We start from the raw sequence: 13,012 nt of genomic DNA, 5'->3' as shown, positions 1-13,012 counted from the left end.
AGCTCTGCCAGTAGTTAGTCAGCCTCTTGCAGAACTTTCCATTGAATTTGCTCTTGAGTGCCATCATCTAGTTCCCAAGTTTGAGCATCGTCACCATGAAAATGACAGGTTCGTCCTCGAGATCCACGCTTGAAGAGATGGACCAGGAAGTCCCTGATACGTGTTCCATGCAGTCACGCCACACGCTCACACTTGCAATCGAATATCGCATGGAAGCATCGTCGATCGTCGCAGGAACGCGAGATGAGAGTGATGCTGTCCGATTCCAGATCCGAAAGAGCCTTTGTGCCCCGTTTCGGCATACACTGCGATCGTCGCCTTACATCCGGCTTGTACACACTAATTTTATCTTCCAAATGCCCAATTAAGGCAGTTGCGGATGTGCCACGAGAAAACGTTTCTGCGCGATCGCATCAGACAAAATACAATGCACGCATCGTCAATGATGCATTAGCATGTGCGAGAAACTGAGATGCCGCCCTTGGGAAAGAAGAGTACATTGGGAGGCAAAGACTCTGGGAGATTTTCGAGATGATCTATGCAATGCTGGTTATTCCAGCGGCAATGTCCCAGTGGGGATTTGAGCAATTCCACCTACCTAGTATTGGCGTGAGGATTCACTTGCAATGTCTGGTCCAAGGCCAATGGTTTCATCTTCTACTACGTGTGGAGACGAAGAGGTCTGTGCATTGGATCTTCTAAATGAAAATCGGAGGCAGAGTACGTCATGGCTTTGGAGGCTGGCAGCTCGAGGACGAAGCGTGGCAACGAGAGATTCCAAGACCTCTCAAGCACAGAACACTCGCGGCAATAAGTATTTATTCGAAGACGAACACTAATTTCTTTTATGTTTTTTGGTTTCTTTTTCCTAGCCGAAGATTGACTTAAGCTGTTGCACGGCCTTCTCGTCGATGAAGAAGGTCTTGACCAGCACCTCATCCAGGATATTCGATCCAAACATGGAGTCGGCGATGAGCTGGAAGCCAGGGAACTGCGAGTTGAGCGTGACGATCCCCATTGCGGTGGTGTTCCCAACGTTGAGCTGCCAGTGGATCAAACCCCGGGGGAAGATCATCACGTCGCCTTTGGAGATGACCCGAGCGAAGAGCTTGTTGTCCGTGGTGACAAACCCGGCGTACATGCTCCCCTCCACGACGTAGATCATCTCGGACGCGCGGGGATGGGTGTGAGGCGGGATCAAGCCGCCCTTTGCGAAGTCGAGCCTTGCGATGGAGAGGCCCAGCGAGTTGAGGCCCGGGTACTTGAAGACGGATCCAAACACCGCGTCAGCGCCGACTGGATTGCTCGTGTTGGCTGATTGTTTGAGGCCGCTAAAGATGAAATCTTCGACGGTGGTGTTGGAGGCTCGCTTGCAAGGGAAGCCATTCATGGAGAGATCCTTGGAGAGGTCGGCGACGCAGAAGTCTTGCAGTGGATCGGCGTCGGCGGCATTGACACCGATCGAGAATGAAAGAGAGACGATCACCAGCAGCAGCAGTGACAGCGAATTCATGGATTCTGCGACCACCAGCTTCATGATCTTCGCTTACTACGAAGAACTTCGTACTAAGAACTTGGAACTTTTGGAAGAGATCTATTAGCGAATGGAAAAAAGTGCTGCGATTGAAGGAAAGATTTTGGAGCTGCATTTATACGCAAGATTAACTCTGTTTTCAGGAACGCTCGTCGAAGCTCTTTGAAGATCGTGAAACTTTTTTAGCTTAGATTGACTTTGTCGGAGGTGATCTTAAATTCCGAGTAAACGATCGTCATTTAGAGGTAGGACCGGCAAAGGCTAGCGAGATGGAAATAACAAAGAAAAGAGTAGCGCAAATCGTGGACGATTAGAAGTTACTACGAAGAAAGATGGCTATCCGCTAGACGCAAAGATGGACTTAATCTCACGCATGGTATTCTCGTCGAGGAAGAAGCTCTTGACTAACACCTCGTCCAAGATATCTCCGGATCCAAACAAGGAGTTTGCGACGAACTGGAAGCCCGGAGACTGGGAATTGAGCGTGACGATCCCAGTCGCGGTGCTCTTCCCGACGTTGAGCTGCCAGTGGATCAATCCCCGTGGGAACATCATCACCTCGCCCTCGGTGATCACTCGAGCGAAGACCCTGTTGTCCGTGCTCACAAATCCAGCGTACAAGCTCCCGGTGACAACGTAGATGATCTCCGACGCGCGGGGATGGGTGTGCGGAGTGGTCAAGCCGCCAACCGCGAAATCCAGCCTCGCGATCGAGATGCCGAGCGTGTTGAGGCCTGGGTACTCGCGGACGGATCCAGGCACCACTCCAACGCCGAACGGGTTGCTCGTGTTTCCCGGGTTTTTCAGCGCGGCAAAGATGAAGTCCTCGGTGGTGGCGGCCGAGGCGTCCTTGCAAGGGAAGCCATTGATGGTGAGATCCTTGGAGAGATCGGCAACGCAAAAGTCTTGCAGTGGATCCGGATCGGCGGCATTGACGATCGCAAGAACGTAACATAACAGCAGTAGCAGCAGAGAAGCATTCAATGCCATTTTCTGCGAGCTAGATAATCAAACTATGGATGATCAATCTAGGAGCTTTGAATTTATATTCAAGAGTAACATCTTTTGTCACGAAACGAAGTACCTCATGATCTTCGAATGACTTGGTGCCATACACGCATGGAATTTTGGAAGCAACAAGAAACTCCACAAGTGAGAACTCTTGAAAACTTTGCTTGTCAAACCAAACGATTTCGCTATCAAGAAAATTCTGTTTCTTCTGTGAAAAAGGATGGCTGCCTTTCGCGGGCTCGATACCTTTTACACAAGTGCTTGGCTGTGCGATGTAAACAATCTGTTTTCCAAAGCTATGAAATACCTTTCGCGAGCTCACAAACCCAAGGGACCGGCATTTGCTGTAAGCCGAGTTACCATTGACGCGGATCTCGTCGCAAAGTATTGTCCACCGCTGTAGTGTGGCGAGGCGTCTCCACCTCCAGACTCTACAAAGTAGGCCCCGTTTACAAACAGGTCTCCAGAAGACTGCCATAGCCAGTTTGATCCACCCTTCGCTTCTCGTTTCGTCACCTGGAATGAGAGAGAGAGAAATGTAAGAACTTCGTTTTAGAGTTGTGTGAAACTTTGAATACCTGCTTGGCGCCAGTAGCAAGGAATCTGTTGGCTTCACTGAAGAACGTTGGATTGGCACTGCCACCGATTGCGTACATGTCCCAGTTTTCATAGTTGTTGTTCACGACATGGAAGTAGCCAAATCGCCCCCTGGAAAAAACAAAGCTCTTGTTAAATATTTCGGAAGAAACGAAGTAAAAACAACAAAACCTTGGCATACGCTGCACACATCCCACGAAGTGATTGTAAACAACGGTTATTTTCATGTTTCTGTCCGCCGAGTAGCTATCGGAGTGACCGAGGAGCATTACCTGCAAAGATACGATCCGGTCAGCTCCTAGGAAAAATTATAAAAACAAGAAAAAAGAAAAGAAAAGAAAAACACTACCTTGTCATGGTCAGAGAAATAGTTGTTTGAGATAGTGATTGCTGTGGATCCGTGAATAGCGTCGATCAATCCATCCTGCGCCCTCGATAGCGAGCAGTGATCAATCCAAACGTTGCTGGAGCCGAAGATAGCAATGGCATCTCCATCTGACCCTCCTCGAAAGCCTGTGTGATCGACTGACGAAATAACTCTTCCGGACGAGCTCGGCTTGCAGTCGCGCAAGGTGAGGCCGTGGATGATAACGTGGTCGACGTACTGGAGAGTGAGGCACGGCCCGTTTAGTCCTATTTGCACGTTAGCACCTCGTGCATCGATCGTCTTGTAGCTGGTGATCAGCAGCTCGGCCTTGAGCCTGATGTTCATGTCTCTCGAGAATGTGATCCAGAGCGGGCCAGACCGAGTCACTCCGTATCTGAGAGTACCAGGCCAAGGTTGCACGGGATCATCACCAGGATCAGTGACTTGATAGACTTTACCACCCCGGCCACCAGCAGCACCGGCTCCAAATCCCACAGCACAGTCGGCCAAGTGCATACGATCGCCCCTCCAATCACCCCCCATCCAGCAGTCATCGATCGTGTTCCCGGTGAAGCTTGAGGTAAACGAGACGTACTTTGGTTTGTAATAATTATAAGAACTCCTGCAAAAGAAAGCAAAAACCGTGAGTGATTGATATGTGCTTACTAGGAACTCACTTCTTCTTCTTCTTCTTCCTCTTCTTCTTCTTCTCCTTCTTCTCTGAAGCGAGCAGCTTCCGTCCAGTGCCATCCAGCGGCACAGGAATCACAATCTCCTTCTCACTGCTCGTAGCTAGCGCATCTGTCGGTTCGTTTTCAAGGGGCCAGCCAAGTCGCAGGCTCAAAAGCAAACACCATACCAGAAAGCTCCCAAGACTTCCCGGCATTGCGAATGACAGTTGAGTTTCCCGCTCGTCTGAAACCACATATCTGTTAGTCGCTTATATACAAACGGGATCTAAGCTCGCTGTAGCGCTGGGAGCACGTCTAGCACGACTCCATGTTCACCTTGCACGACTTCATGTTCTCGCATGTGTTTTGTTGCTTTAACTTGTTTTCAGGGATATAGAACGGCACCAGCACGTCTTCCACAATCAGTTCGATCGTGGTAGTTTTCACCAAGCCAATTGGTCAATACTGCGAGGACTCTAGAGAACATAAGAGGAAAACTTTGGGTTTGAGTATAAAAGTAACTAAAAACCAGTATAGGATACTGATAGGATACTCGGCAGCTCATCTTCTTCGGTGCTTTGACGACTCCCTTCTGTCCCTGCTAGAATGGGAATCACTCCGGTCAGCGTCACTTTCCCACTTGTTACTTCGGTCTTTGCTCGTATACCTCTCACTTGATCTCGCGCGATCCCTGGAATGTTTCCCCGTATCCCTCGAGTAGTTTTTCTTATCCCTGTAATCATATTTGCTCCTGTTCTTCTCGTGCGTCTGTGCGTGGTCTGCCCCACCATCTCTGGTTGACTCTGGCTTGCGAGAGGATTGGCCTTTGAAAGAGCCAATTCCCCCGGCTACAACGATTTGCTCCATGTGGCTTTCAATGATATCCCGCAAGACCTTCACGTTCGAGATCATGAGAGAAAAAACTGAAGGCGAAATTAAAGTGTCGGATACGCACCTGAGATGCTGATCTTCGCACTTTCTTGCCTTTATAGGACATACGCCTTCGCTTATAATCTCTCTCGTCCGCTAGAAGCTCCTCCTTCGTCTTTGACTTTGAGGAATCCTGGAGGATCTCAAAAAGTTATACAAGAAAAAAAAAAAAAGACTCAGCAAACAATGATATACCTCGGCCTGTGAACGCTGCCAACCGAGACCATCGTGCTCCAAAAGTGGTCTATATTCTGATCGCTGTGGACGCTCTTCAGCAGCCTTGCTCACCAGAACGTCGTAGTCATCTAAGCTGCAAAGACGAAGTAGCTCATTACGATTACCAAGTATAAGTATATCAGCTACTCACCATCTCGCATTCGTCAAGGTGCTCATATACACCCGAGCTCTCAAATAACATTCCAGAGCTGTCCGTTCTTGCAAAGCCTCGACGACGGGTTCGACGTCACAGCGTGCTAGCTGTCTACCATCCTCATCGTTATGCTGCTGTTCGGAACTAGAAAGCTTGTCAAGAGCCGAGTGCCGAGCAGACAATATTAAGAGATTCTGTAGCAGTCCCAGGATAAAGGCCCCAGCAGCTGGTCGTTGATACAAACAAAACAGTTGAGATATCAGCCAATTCCCAGACTCAAGCAGCACAGGACAGTTGAGTTGACTCACTTTGTGTCTCGAGATCCGGTCACCATTCCACGTACCAAGCGCTTCTCTTTTGATGGACGCCAAGAACAGCGTCACCAGTCCGGAAAGATGATGAGCCAGGACGGGATCCAACACTACTCCATGCCGAACGGAGTTTAGAAGTAGCCAGCCTGCGATCCTCTCCTTGTCAATCTTCATTCCTAAGATCGATATCAAAACGTTCCACGAGTAACTCCGAGGGAGAGATGTCCAGCTCTTCACCTCCTCTTGCAAAAGCCAGCACTGAGAAGGCAAAAGAGTATCCAACTGTTCTAGCGTCGGTAGCTTCTGTCGATCATCCTCAAGCTCTAGCTTGATACAGTCGGGCAAATCTGGAAAACCAGCCTGCTGTTGATGGGAGAGAGGTTGATCGGCCGAGACGGGACCGGGAGCATCCCTGTACCAAAACTTTGTCCCAGAAGGATCAAAGAAAATCTTCTCTTTGGTCTCTTCCTGCGTTACTCCCGGTGGCTCTGGCTGCTGTTCCAACGGCACTTCCTTGCGTAAGTACCTGAGAGACGCGACGAGACTAGCAGCCTCGTCGTCCAATCCAAGCGGCGAAGCAGGACACCGGAGCGAGTGCTGGAGAAGCGCCCTGGCGGGCATGGTGTGGCGGTAATCGAAAGGACACTGAAGAAGCACCGAGCCCGGACTGGACGATCTGGAACCGGGCAGATCGACAGCGCCTTGGATGTCTTTCAGGATAGCTTCCGCCCGGGAGCAAAATCCGCTAATCGATTCCTTGTCATGATCTTCAGGCATGTGAAGCGGTGGAGCTGGAATCGAGAATTCCATCCCCTGTGGAACCTGGCCCTGCATTACCTGTTCCGGCGCGCCATTCCTGCTCTCGCCAAGAACCCTAGAACGCTTAAGCCCTAGGCGGGAGTTTACTGATGAATTATGGAACGGAATCCGTGGCGTTTCTTACATCAACGGCCTGGATTCATTCCATTTGAACTTCCTTCCAGTAGTGCGCCTAGGGTTTTTAGCTCCAGTGGACAGCAGCGTCTTCTCCGGCGACAATCCCGCGGAGCTCCGGGCCGCCTGTGGTGAGTGATTGCTCAGCAGATTTGTCTCCTGGATCTCGCGAAATCGGCAAAGATCCAGGGATTTCTTCGCAATGCTGGCTCTAGATCTCGAGAGCGCCAATCCGGAAGCTAGCAGCGCCTCCAGAACGCAGCGATTGAAGCTGGGGAGCGTGAAATTCTGCTGCGCGGCATAGATTCTGGAGAGATCTCTCAGCGGCGAGAAGGAAAGAATGCGGTTGGGGAGCATTCTAGTCTTGCTCACGGTGTGGAGATTTGCGCTGGGGCAGCCAGCGGGAGGAGACGATGCGCAATGCCTCCGCGGCCTCAAGATGGGATTCCAGGACGTCCAGCGCTCTCTCTTCTCGACGTGGAACGACTCGACTCTCCAGAATCCATGCTTCAAGCAATCCTTCACTTCGCTCACGGGGGTCAATTGCAACGACAACAAGGTGGTCTCCATTTTCCTGGGGGGAAGAATGCTTGGCGGGACGATCTCTCCAGCGATCACCAATTGCTCCAACTTGAACACGCTGGATCTCTCGGACAACCAGCTCACAGGGGTCATTCCATCGCAGATCGGCCAGCTTAACATCCTCGCGAAGCTGAACTTGGCCAACAACAGGCTGGGTGGTGCCATCCCGGAGAGCTTGGCAAACTGCACGTACCTGAGCGTTTTGGATCTTCACAAAAACGCTCTCACCGGACAGATCCCTGTAAGTCTGGGGAGCCTCCAGCGGCTCAACAGCTTCGACGTTTCATACAACGATCTATCAGGTCCCATTCCTTACGCGCTCGCCAACACCTCGGCTGGGATACGTTTCAATGCTTCAGCTTTCGCTGGGAACAAACACCTCTACGGGTATCCTTTGCCCGAGCCCAAGCCGAGGAACCTCTCCATCCTTGGGATCGTGGGAATTGGTCTGGGGAGTGGGATGCTGAGCTTGATAGTGAGCTTCACGGCTGTGTGCATATGGCTGCGGCTGTCCGAGCAAAGGCTTGCAGCGGAGGAAGGGAAAATCTCACAGTTGATGCCGGAGTGAGAGACCGATCCATTTCGGGGAGGAGAGAAGAAGCAAAGGAAGTAAAGTGGTAACAGTTCGAGTTTCATTCTATGTGGGACTGAAGCGGGTTGTGCAGGTCTAGCGAAGCTTAGAAGAAATCAATATCCTTGTCTGACAGATTTTTCAGAATAAGAAAAGTTAAGCTTTTTGTTCTGGATTCTCCGGCTCTGGTTTTGTTTCTTTATAGTTTGTCTCTCGTGCGGAGCTTGTTCGATACAGGTATGCAATGACGCTCTTTTCGATTTTGTCTACTTTAACAACTTGTTTCCAGATCCCGAGTACGCGTTTGCGAGCAACGTGTACGCAACGCATCGCTTTGGATCCAGCTCCACAATCTTCTCGGCAGCTCTCGCTCCCCGTTTCACGTCGTGATGGATTTTGCAAGCTGCCAGCAGCACCGTCCACGGCAGTCCGTCAGGCTCAAACGGCATTTCCAGTATCAGGTTCTCTGCGATGTCTGTTCTACCACTTCGGCCTAAAACATCAACCATGCAGACGTAGTGCTCGAAGATCGGCTCCAGGCCGTAGTCACTAACCATGGACTGGAAGAAGCTCGTCCCGCATTCGAGCAGCCCGCCATGGCTACAAGCGTGAAGGACGTTGACGAACGCAATCTGGTTTGGCTTGAAAGCTTCCAGGCACATCAGACGGAAGAAATCCACAGCGGCCTTTCCACGGCCGTTGTGAGCGTAAGCAGCAACCAGGGAAGCCCAGGTGATGCAGTTGTGATGAGAGATTTGGAGGAAGACAGCCTTGGAGGCCTCTGGAGCTCCACAGTTTGCGTACATGGTGATCAGAGCAGTGGCGGCAGTGATGTCGACCGCGAAGCCGGCGTCCACCATCAAAGTGTGGACGAGTTTTCCGTGTGCCAGAGAGTTCGTGCCAGTGCAAGCGCCGAGAACCGCTAGGAAGGTGATCTTCGTGGCCTCAACGCCCTCCAGGTCCATCGCTTTGAAGAGACCGAAGGCTTCCTTGCTGTGGCCCGACTGGACGTAGGCCGTGATGATGGAGTTCCAAGACGAGGCGTTCCGGACGGTCATGGAGAGGAAGAGCTTCATGGCTTCTTCGATATGTCCTCGTCGGGCATAGCCAGCGACCATCGAGTTCCAGCAGACAACGTCGCGGTGTGGCATTTTCTCGAAGATGGCTCGAGCTTGAAGCATGCTGCCGTGCTTGGCGAAGACGTTGAAGAGAGCAGTGGACAGGATGGTGTGCGACTCCCATCCCAGCTTGATGATTCTGGAGTGGATCTCTTGGGCTTTTTCTAGAGCTCCGAGGCTCTCACAGGCTTGGAGAGCGTGGATCAAAGTGATCTTGTTCAGCTCCTCGCCCATTTCATCAAACAGGTCCAGTGCTTCCTGGCTTTGGCCGCTGTGAACAAACGCTGCGATCATGGTGTTCCAGGTAACGACGTTTTTCTTTGGCATGCGGCTGAAAAGTTCCCTGGCTTCCTGCAGGTGCCCGTTCTGGGTGTATGCCGAGATGATGATGTTCCAAGAAAAGACGTTGGGCGATTTGAGGCCCTGGAAGACTGCCAAAGCTTCCTGGTGCTGGCCGCAGGTTCCATACATTTGGATGAGAAGATTGGCGAGGAATACGCTCTCAATCAGCCTGGTTTCCAGCAGAAGGTGGTGCAAGCGTTTGCCTCCTTCGAGTGCTTTGGTTGCTGTACACTGCCGAAGAAGCGTTTCGTAAGTTTTGATCTCATCTCTCTCAGTCCTTCCTAATCGTTGTTGCTGCTGCAGTTCTTCCAGACGATCCAGCTCTTTCTTGAGCTCTTGATTCACTTCCACACTGGTGCCGCTGCTCCTGGGACCGTCTTGATCTCTATAGATGGATCTCCTCGACAACCTCCGTGACTCACTAGCAGCCTGCCTCTCGGCCCTGTCCTCGAACTCTCTCTTCGTCAGTACCTCGACGTAGCGGCTCAAACTCAAGTGCGGATCACAGCCAGCTCCATTCGGCACTGTCGACAGTGATCGTAAGATCCTTCTCATGGACAGATGCTCGCTCGTCACTGCCACTCTGTGCTAAGATCCATCAGCTCCGCCTCGCGGGATCTTCCAGACATCGAAAACTACGCGTCACTCCTAAGATCTTGCAAGAACTTAGCCAGAGGCAAGCAACTCCACGCTCACTTAGGAACTTTCGAGGCCGATACCAGCACTTACCTTGGAAATCTCCTCGTCAACATGTATGGTAGCTGTGGCAGCGTCTCCGATGCCCAAGCAGCGTTTGATCGGATCGAGGAGACGAACGTTTACTCATGGAACATTTTAGTAGCGGCGTATGCCCAGGCTGGGCATATGGCCGAGGCAAGGCAAATCTTCGAAGCAGCGCCGGCCAGGAACGTAGTAACTTGGAACACGGTCATGACAGGGTATGCTCAACAGGGATATAGCGACGTGACAGTGGAACTCTTTGAGAGGTTCCTGGATAGTGGTATCAGGCCGACTGGGGTGACGTTCCTGGCAGCTTTGGAAGCTTGCTCGGCTCCCGGGTTGCTGGAGACAGGGAGGAGAATTCACGACAAGATCGCGAGGCTTGGGCTTGCGGCAGAAGTGAAGATCCAGACAGCGCTGGTAAACATGTACGCTAAGTGTGGGAGTTTGGAGCTTGCCGTGGAGGTTTATCGCGAGATCCCAGACGAAGCCAAGGTCGTGGAAGTGAGAAACGCGATGCTGAGCGGGTATGCCCAGAACGGCCATGTCGACGAAGCAAGAAGAGTTTTCGACGAGATGGAGGAGAGAAGCTTGGTGTCGTGGAATGCCATGGTGGCCGGCTATGCCCAGAACGGGCATTCCGCGGAGGCTCTCCGGTTCTTCCACGCCATGCTCCTCGACGGTGGCGTGAAGCCGAGCTCCGTCACCATCGCCAGCGTCTTGGAAGCGTGCACGACAGCAAGCCGAGCCCGACGCCTACACTCACTCATCTCCGAATCCAGCAACCTCTTGGACGACTTACGAGTGGTCACAGCTCTCACCAACGCGTATGGTCGGTGTGGACTCCCCGGCGAGGCCCAGGAGCTCTTCAACGGATCGAGCAGCAGGGACGTGGTGCTGTGGACGACCATGATCACGGCGTATGCCCAAAACGGGTATATCACCCAGGCAAGAGAGCTCTTCGAGGAAGCACCGAGCAAGAACGTTGTTTCCTGGACGACGATGATCACCGGCTATGCCCAAGCGGGCTATCCCCGAGAGGCGCTCCAAATGCTGCGAAGGATGGATGTGGAAGGCGTCCAGCCCAACCGAGTGACGCTCGTCTGCGTGATCGAGGCTTGTTCCGACGTTGCGGCTCTGGCTGAGGGAAAGATGGTCTACTCCGAGATCGCCGGCTATGGCGATAGGATGGATACCGTGGTTGCGAACGCGCTGCTCAATCTCCACGGCAAGTGTGGCTGCGTCGCGGAGGCCTGGGAAGTCTTCGCAAATCTCCGGGAGCGCAGCACCACGTCGTGGACCGCGATGATCACGACGTATGCGCAGAACGGGCATCCCTTGCGAGCGCTGGAGTTGCTCAAGCAGATGGTGGTGGAGGGGTTCGCTCCAAACGAGATCACTTACGTGAGCGTGCTCTCGGCGTGCGGCCACGTCGGGGATTTGCGGCGGGCGTGCGAGAACTTCGCGATCATGGTCGGCGATTTTGGAGTGGAGCCGGCGCACTACCACTACATGTGTGTGATGGATGCGCTGGGACGAGCCGGGCAGCTTTGCCGCGCGGAGGAGCTCCTCCACAGCATGCCGTTTGAGCCGGACGATATTGCGTGCTCCAGCATCCTGGGCGCTTGTGGGGTTCACAGCGATCGGAGCACGGCTGCCAGGATCGCAGGGATCGCGGGTCAGGATGATGATTTTGCTGCCTCCTCTGTGCCTTATGTTCTTCTCTCGAATCTCTTCGGCTGTGATGAGCGTGTTGGATCTGCAATGAGAGCTGCACCAGTGTGATCTGACGCGCTTGCTTTTGCGGACCCGTGGTTGGATTTTGGCCTCGGTTTGAACAGCCTCGCCGGTGGCGGCGGCGAGGCTGCTTCAGTGAGGCCAAGGAACCCTAAAATGCAGTCGTTTTTTTACTTTTAAAAACCTAAATTAGGGCACCACATTCTCCCGCCAGGCAGCTATAGTGTTCTTTCCAGGAAGAATTGAGTCCCAAAGCGTGGATCCATCGGGCTTGATCCCTATTGAGCGCGTCTACCAATCCCGCGAGGGCGAAGGATTCGATCACGGGGTTCCACGCAGCTTAACCGAACAATTGTACCATCTGCTTTGAAGTAGTTCTTGTGCTGCACGTAAGTGTGTAAGTTGACTGACAAGGATCATAATAGAAGGAACATACCCTCCATTCAATTGCTGGGAAGCTAATCTTGCCTTCGACGGTATTGTAGTACACCAAGCAATTCACCTCTACCCCGGCCCTGCAATCTGCTGACAAACAAAATCACTCCAAATGCCTCAACAAGCTTGTTTACCTTTGGCGATGGATTCCGGCACTCCTTCCAAGAAGGGCCCAAAGTCTCCCTTGGTGATGGGAAACTTGTATGGCAGCTTCAGTCTCTTGGACCTCCTCTTGTCATTCCTGAGCTTCCCAAATCCCACCACCACGCCCGTCAAGCTACCCCTGGGAGTCATCACTGGCGCTCCACACTCGATCCTGGCCCCGTCGCATGGCAGCATGATATGACGGTAAGGAGGGAATTGACAGCTCGTCTCGTACTCCAAGAGATCGTCAAATCGTCCGCCATCGCCTCCCACCGATGTTCCGGCCACGAGCAGCGGCTTCTTGTTCCCGTCATGGTCCCACGACGCCGACACCACCGTCACCCACGGCCCTGGCACCGGCGCCACCACCGCGCAGGCCGAGAAGCTCTGGGAGCATCCTTGCGCGGGAGTTAAAACTCCCACTCCGCCCGCCACCTCTGCTACGCACTCGTATCGCCTCCCGTCCACGCACACAACGTAGCGCTTGCCATCGGATTCCTCCTCCGCCTTCTTCTTCATGCAAGCGTAGCTCGTGACGCAAGTTCCATCCGGCCTCACCAGCGTCACCATTCCACACCTGTTTGTGGCGTCGAGCTCCTCGTCATCCTGGCGACCCACGCGATAGAACCAGCCAATGAA

At 52.6% G+C, this 13,012-nt stretch overlaps 6 protein-coding genes across 9 annotated transcripts; 2 read left to right on the top strand and 4 right to left on the bottom strand.

Moving 5' to 3' along the window:
- Positions 1-1,870: 1,870 nt before the first annotated feature.
- LOC112351506 (germin-like protein 1-1) lies at positions 1,871-2,524 on the bottom strand. The gene has a single exon (XM_024689503.1). The coding sequence runs from the start codon at positions 2,522-2,524 to the stop codon at positions 1,871-1,873; it is 654 nt and encodes a 217-aa protein (XP_024545271.1).
- A 28-nt stretch (positions 2,525-2,552) lies between these two features.
- Positions 2,553-4,633, bottom strand: LOC9644290 (putative pectate lyase 2). Its single transcript, XM_002984396.2, has 6 exons — positions 4,517-4,633; positions 4,187-4,424; positions 3,492-4,131; positions 3,314-3,414; positions 3,124-3,253; positions 2,553-3,061 (listed from the first exon to the last, which is right to left on the bottom strand). The coding sequence occupies exons 1-6, from the start codon at positions 4,539-4,541 to the stop codon at positions 2,864-2,866; spliced, it is 1,332 nt and encodes a 443-aa protein (XP_002984442.2). The 5' UTR covers positions 4,542-4,633; the 3' UTR covers positions 2,553-2,863.
- LOC9644598 (U11/U12 small nuclear ribonucleoprotein 48 kDa protein) lies at positions 4,561-6,658 on the bottom strand. Of its 4 annotated transcripts, none has more exons than XM_024689428.1 (5): positions 5,478-6,658; positions 5,306-5,420; positions 5,136-5,243; positions 4,723-5,074; positions 4,561-4,656 (listed from the first exon to the last, which is right to left on the bottom strand). In XM_024689428.1, exons 1-4 carry the CDS (start codon positions 6,623-6,625, stop codon positions 4,742-4,744), a joined length of 1,704 nt encoding a protein of 567 aa, XP_024545196.1. In that variant the 5' UTR covers positions 6,626-6,658; the 3' UTR covers positions 4,561-4,656; positions 4,723-4,741. The 4 variants fall into 4 exon arrangements, with proteins under 4 accessions (XP_024545196.1, XP_024545197.1, XP_024545198.1 ...); XM_024689429.1 differs by lacking the exon at positions 4,561-4,656 and having other exon boundaries at positions 4,669-4,781; positions 4,848-5,074; XM_024689430.1 differs by lacking the exon at positions 4,561-4,656 and having other exon boundaries at positions 4,669-4,778; positions 4,848-5,074.
- Positions 6,659-6,783: 125 nt separating this feature from the next.
- LOC9644289 (leucine-rich repeat receptor protein kinase EMS1) lies at positions 6,784-8,055 on the top strand. The gene is made up of 2 exons (XM_002984497.2): positions 6,784-7,923; positions 7,972-8,055. Exon 1 carries the CDS (start codon positions 7,065-7,067, stop codon positions 7,872-7,874), a length of 810 nt encoding a protein of 269 aa, XP_002984543.2. The 5' UTR covers positions 6,784-7,064; the 3' UTR covers positions 7,875-7,923; positions 7,972-8,055.
- Positions 8,056-8,066: 11 nt separating this feature from the next.
- LOC9644288 (pentatricopeptide repeat-containing protein At2g21090) lies at positions 8,067-9,911 on the bottom strand. Its single transcript, XM_002984394.2, has one exon. It carries the CDS (start codon positions 9,890-9,892, stop codon positions 8,144-8,146), a length of 1,749 nt encoding a protein of 582 aa, XP_002984440.2. The 5' UTR covers positions 9,893-9,911; the 3' UTR covers positions 8,067-8,143.
- Positions 9,899-11,842, top strand: LOC112351505 (pentatricopeptide repeat-containing protein At2g13600-like). Its single transcript, XM_024689502.1, has one exon. It carries the CDS (start codon positions 9,899-9,901, stop codon positions 11,840-11,842), a length of 1,944 nt encoding a protein of 647 aa, XP_024545270.1.
- The last annotated feature ends 1,170 nt before the right edge of the window (positions 11,843-13,012 follow it).

This window comes from Selaginella moellendorffii, unplaced genomic scaffold (genome assembly GCF_000143415.4).
Source record: "Selaginella moellendorffii unplaced genomic scaffold, v1.0 SELMOscaffold_62, whole genome shotgun sequence".
Taxonomy (NCBI): domain Eukaryota; kingdom Viridiplantae; phylum Streptophyta; class Lycopodiopsida; order Selaginellales; family Selaginellaceae; genus Selaginella; species Selaginella moellendorffii.
Note: the sequence above shows the minus strand (reverse complement) of the source record. Positions and strands in the feature narration are given on the sequence as shown.

What these genes read in the sequence shown, in the direction of transcription:
- LOC112351506 (XM_024689503.1), bottom strand. Translation starts at nt 2,524, where the DNA reads ATGGCATTGAATGCTTCTCTGCTGCTACTGCTGTTATGTTACGTTCTT.
- LOC9644290 (XM_002984396.2), bottom strand. Translation starts at nt 4,541, where the DNA reads ATGCGAGAACATGAAGTCGTGCAAG. An exon ending in AGGAAGAAGAAGAAGAAGAA is followed by an intron (nt 4,132 to 4,186) that starts GTGAGTTCCTAG and finishes TTTCTTTTGCAG; the next exon opens with GAGTTCTTATAATTATTACA. An exon ending in TGTGTGCAGCGTATGCCAAG is followed by an intron (nt 3,254 to 3,313) that starts GTTTTGTTGTTT and finishes TGTTTTTTCCAG; the next exon opens with GGGGCGATTTGGCTACTTCC.
- LOC9644598 (XM_024689428.1), bottom strand. Translation starts at nt 6,625, where the DNA reads ATGCAGGGCCAGGTTCCACAGGGGATGGAATTCTCGATTCCAGCTCCA. An exon ending in GGCAGCGTTCACAGGCCGAG is followed by an intron (nt 5,244 to 5,305) that starts GTATATCATTGT and finishes GAGATCCTCCAG; the next exon opens with GATTCCTCAAAGTCAAAGAC. An exon ending in TGCGAAGATCAGCATCTCAG is followed by an intron (nt 5,075 to 5,135) that starts GTGCGTATCCGA and finishes TCGAACGTGAAG; the next exon opens with GTCTTGCGGGATATCATTGA.
- LOC9644289 (XM_002984497.2), top strand. Translation starts at nt 7,065, where the DNA reads ATGCGGTTGGGGAGCATTCTAGTCTTGCTCACGGTGTGGAGATTTGCG.
- LOC9644288 (XM_002984394.2), bottom strand. Translation starts at nt 9,892, where the DNA reads ATGAGAAGGATCTTACGATCACTGTCGACAGTGCCGAATGGAGCTGGC.
- LOC112351505 (XM_024689502.1), top strand. Translation starts at nt 9,899, where the DNA reads ATGCTCGCTCGTCACTGCCACTCTGTGCTAAGATCCATCAGCTCCGCC.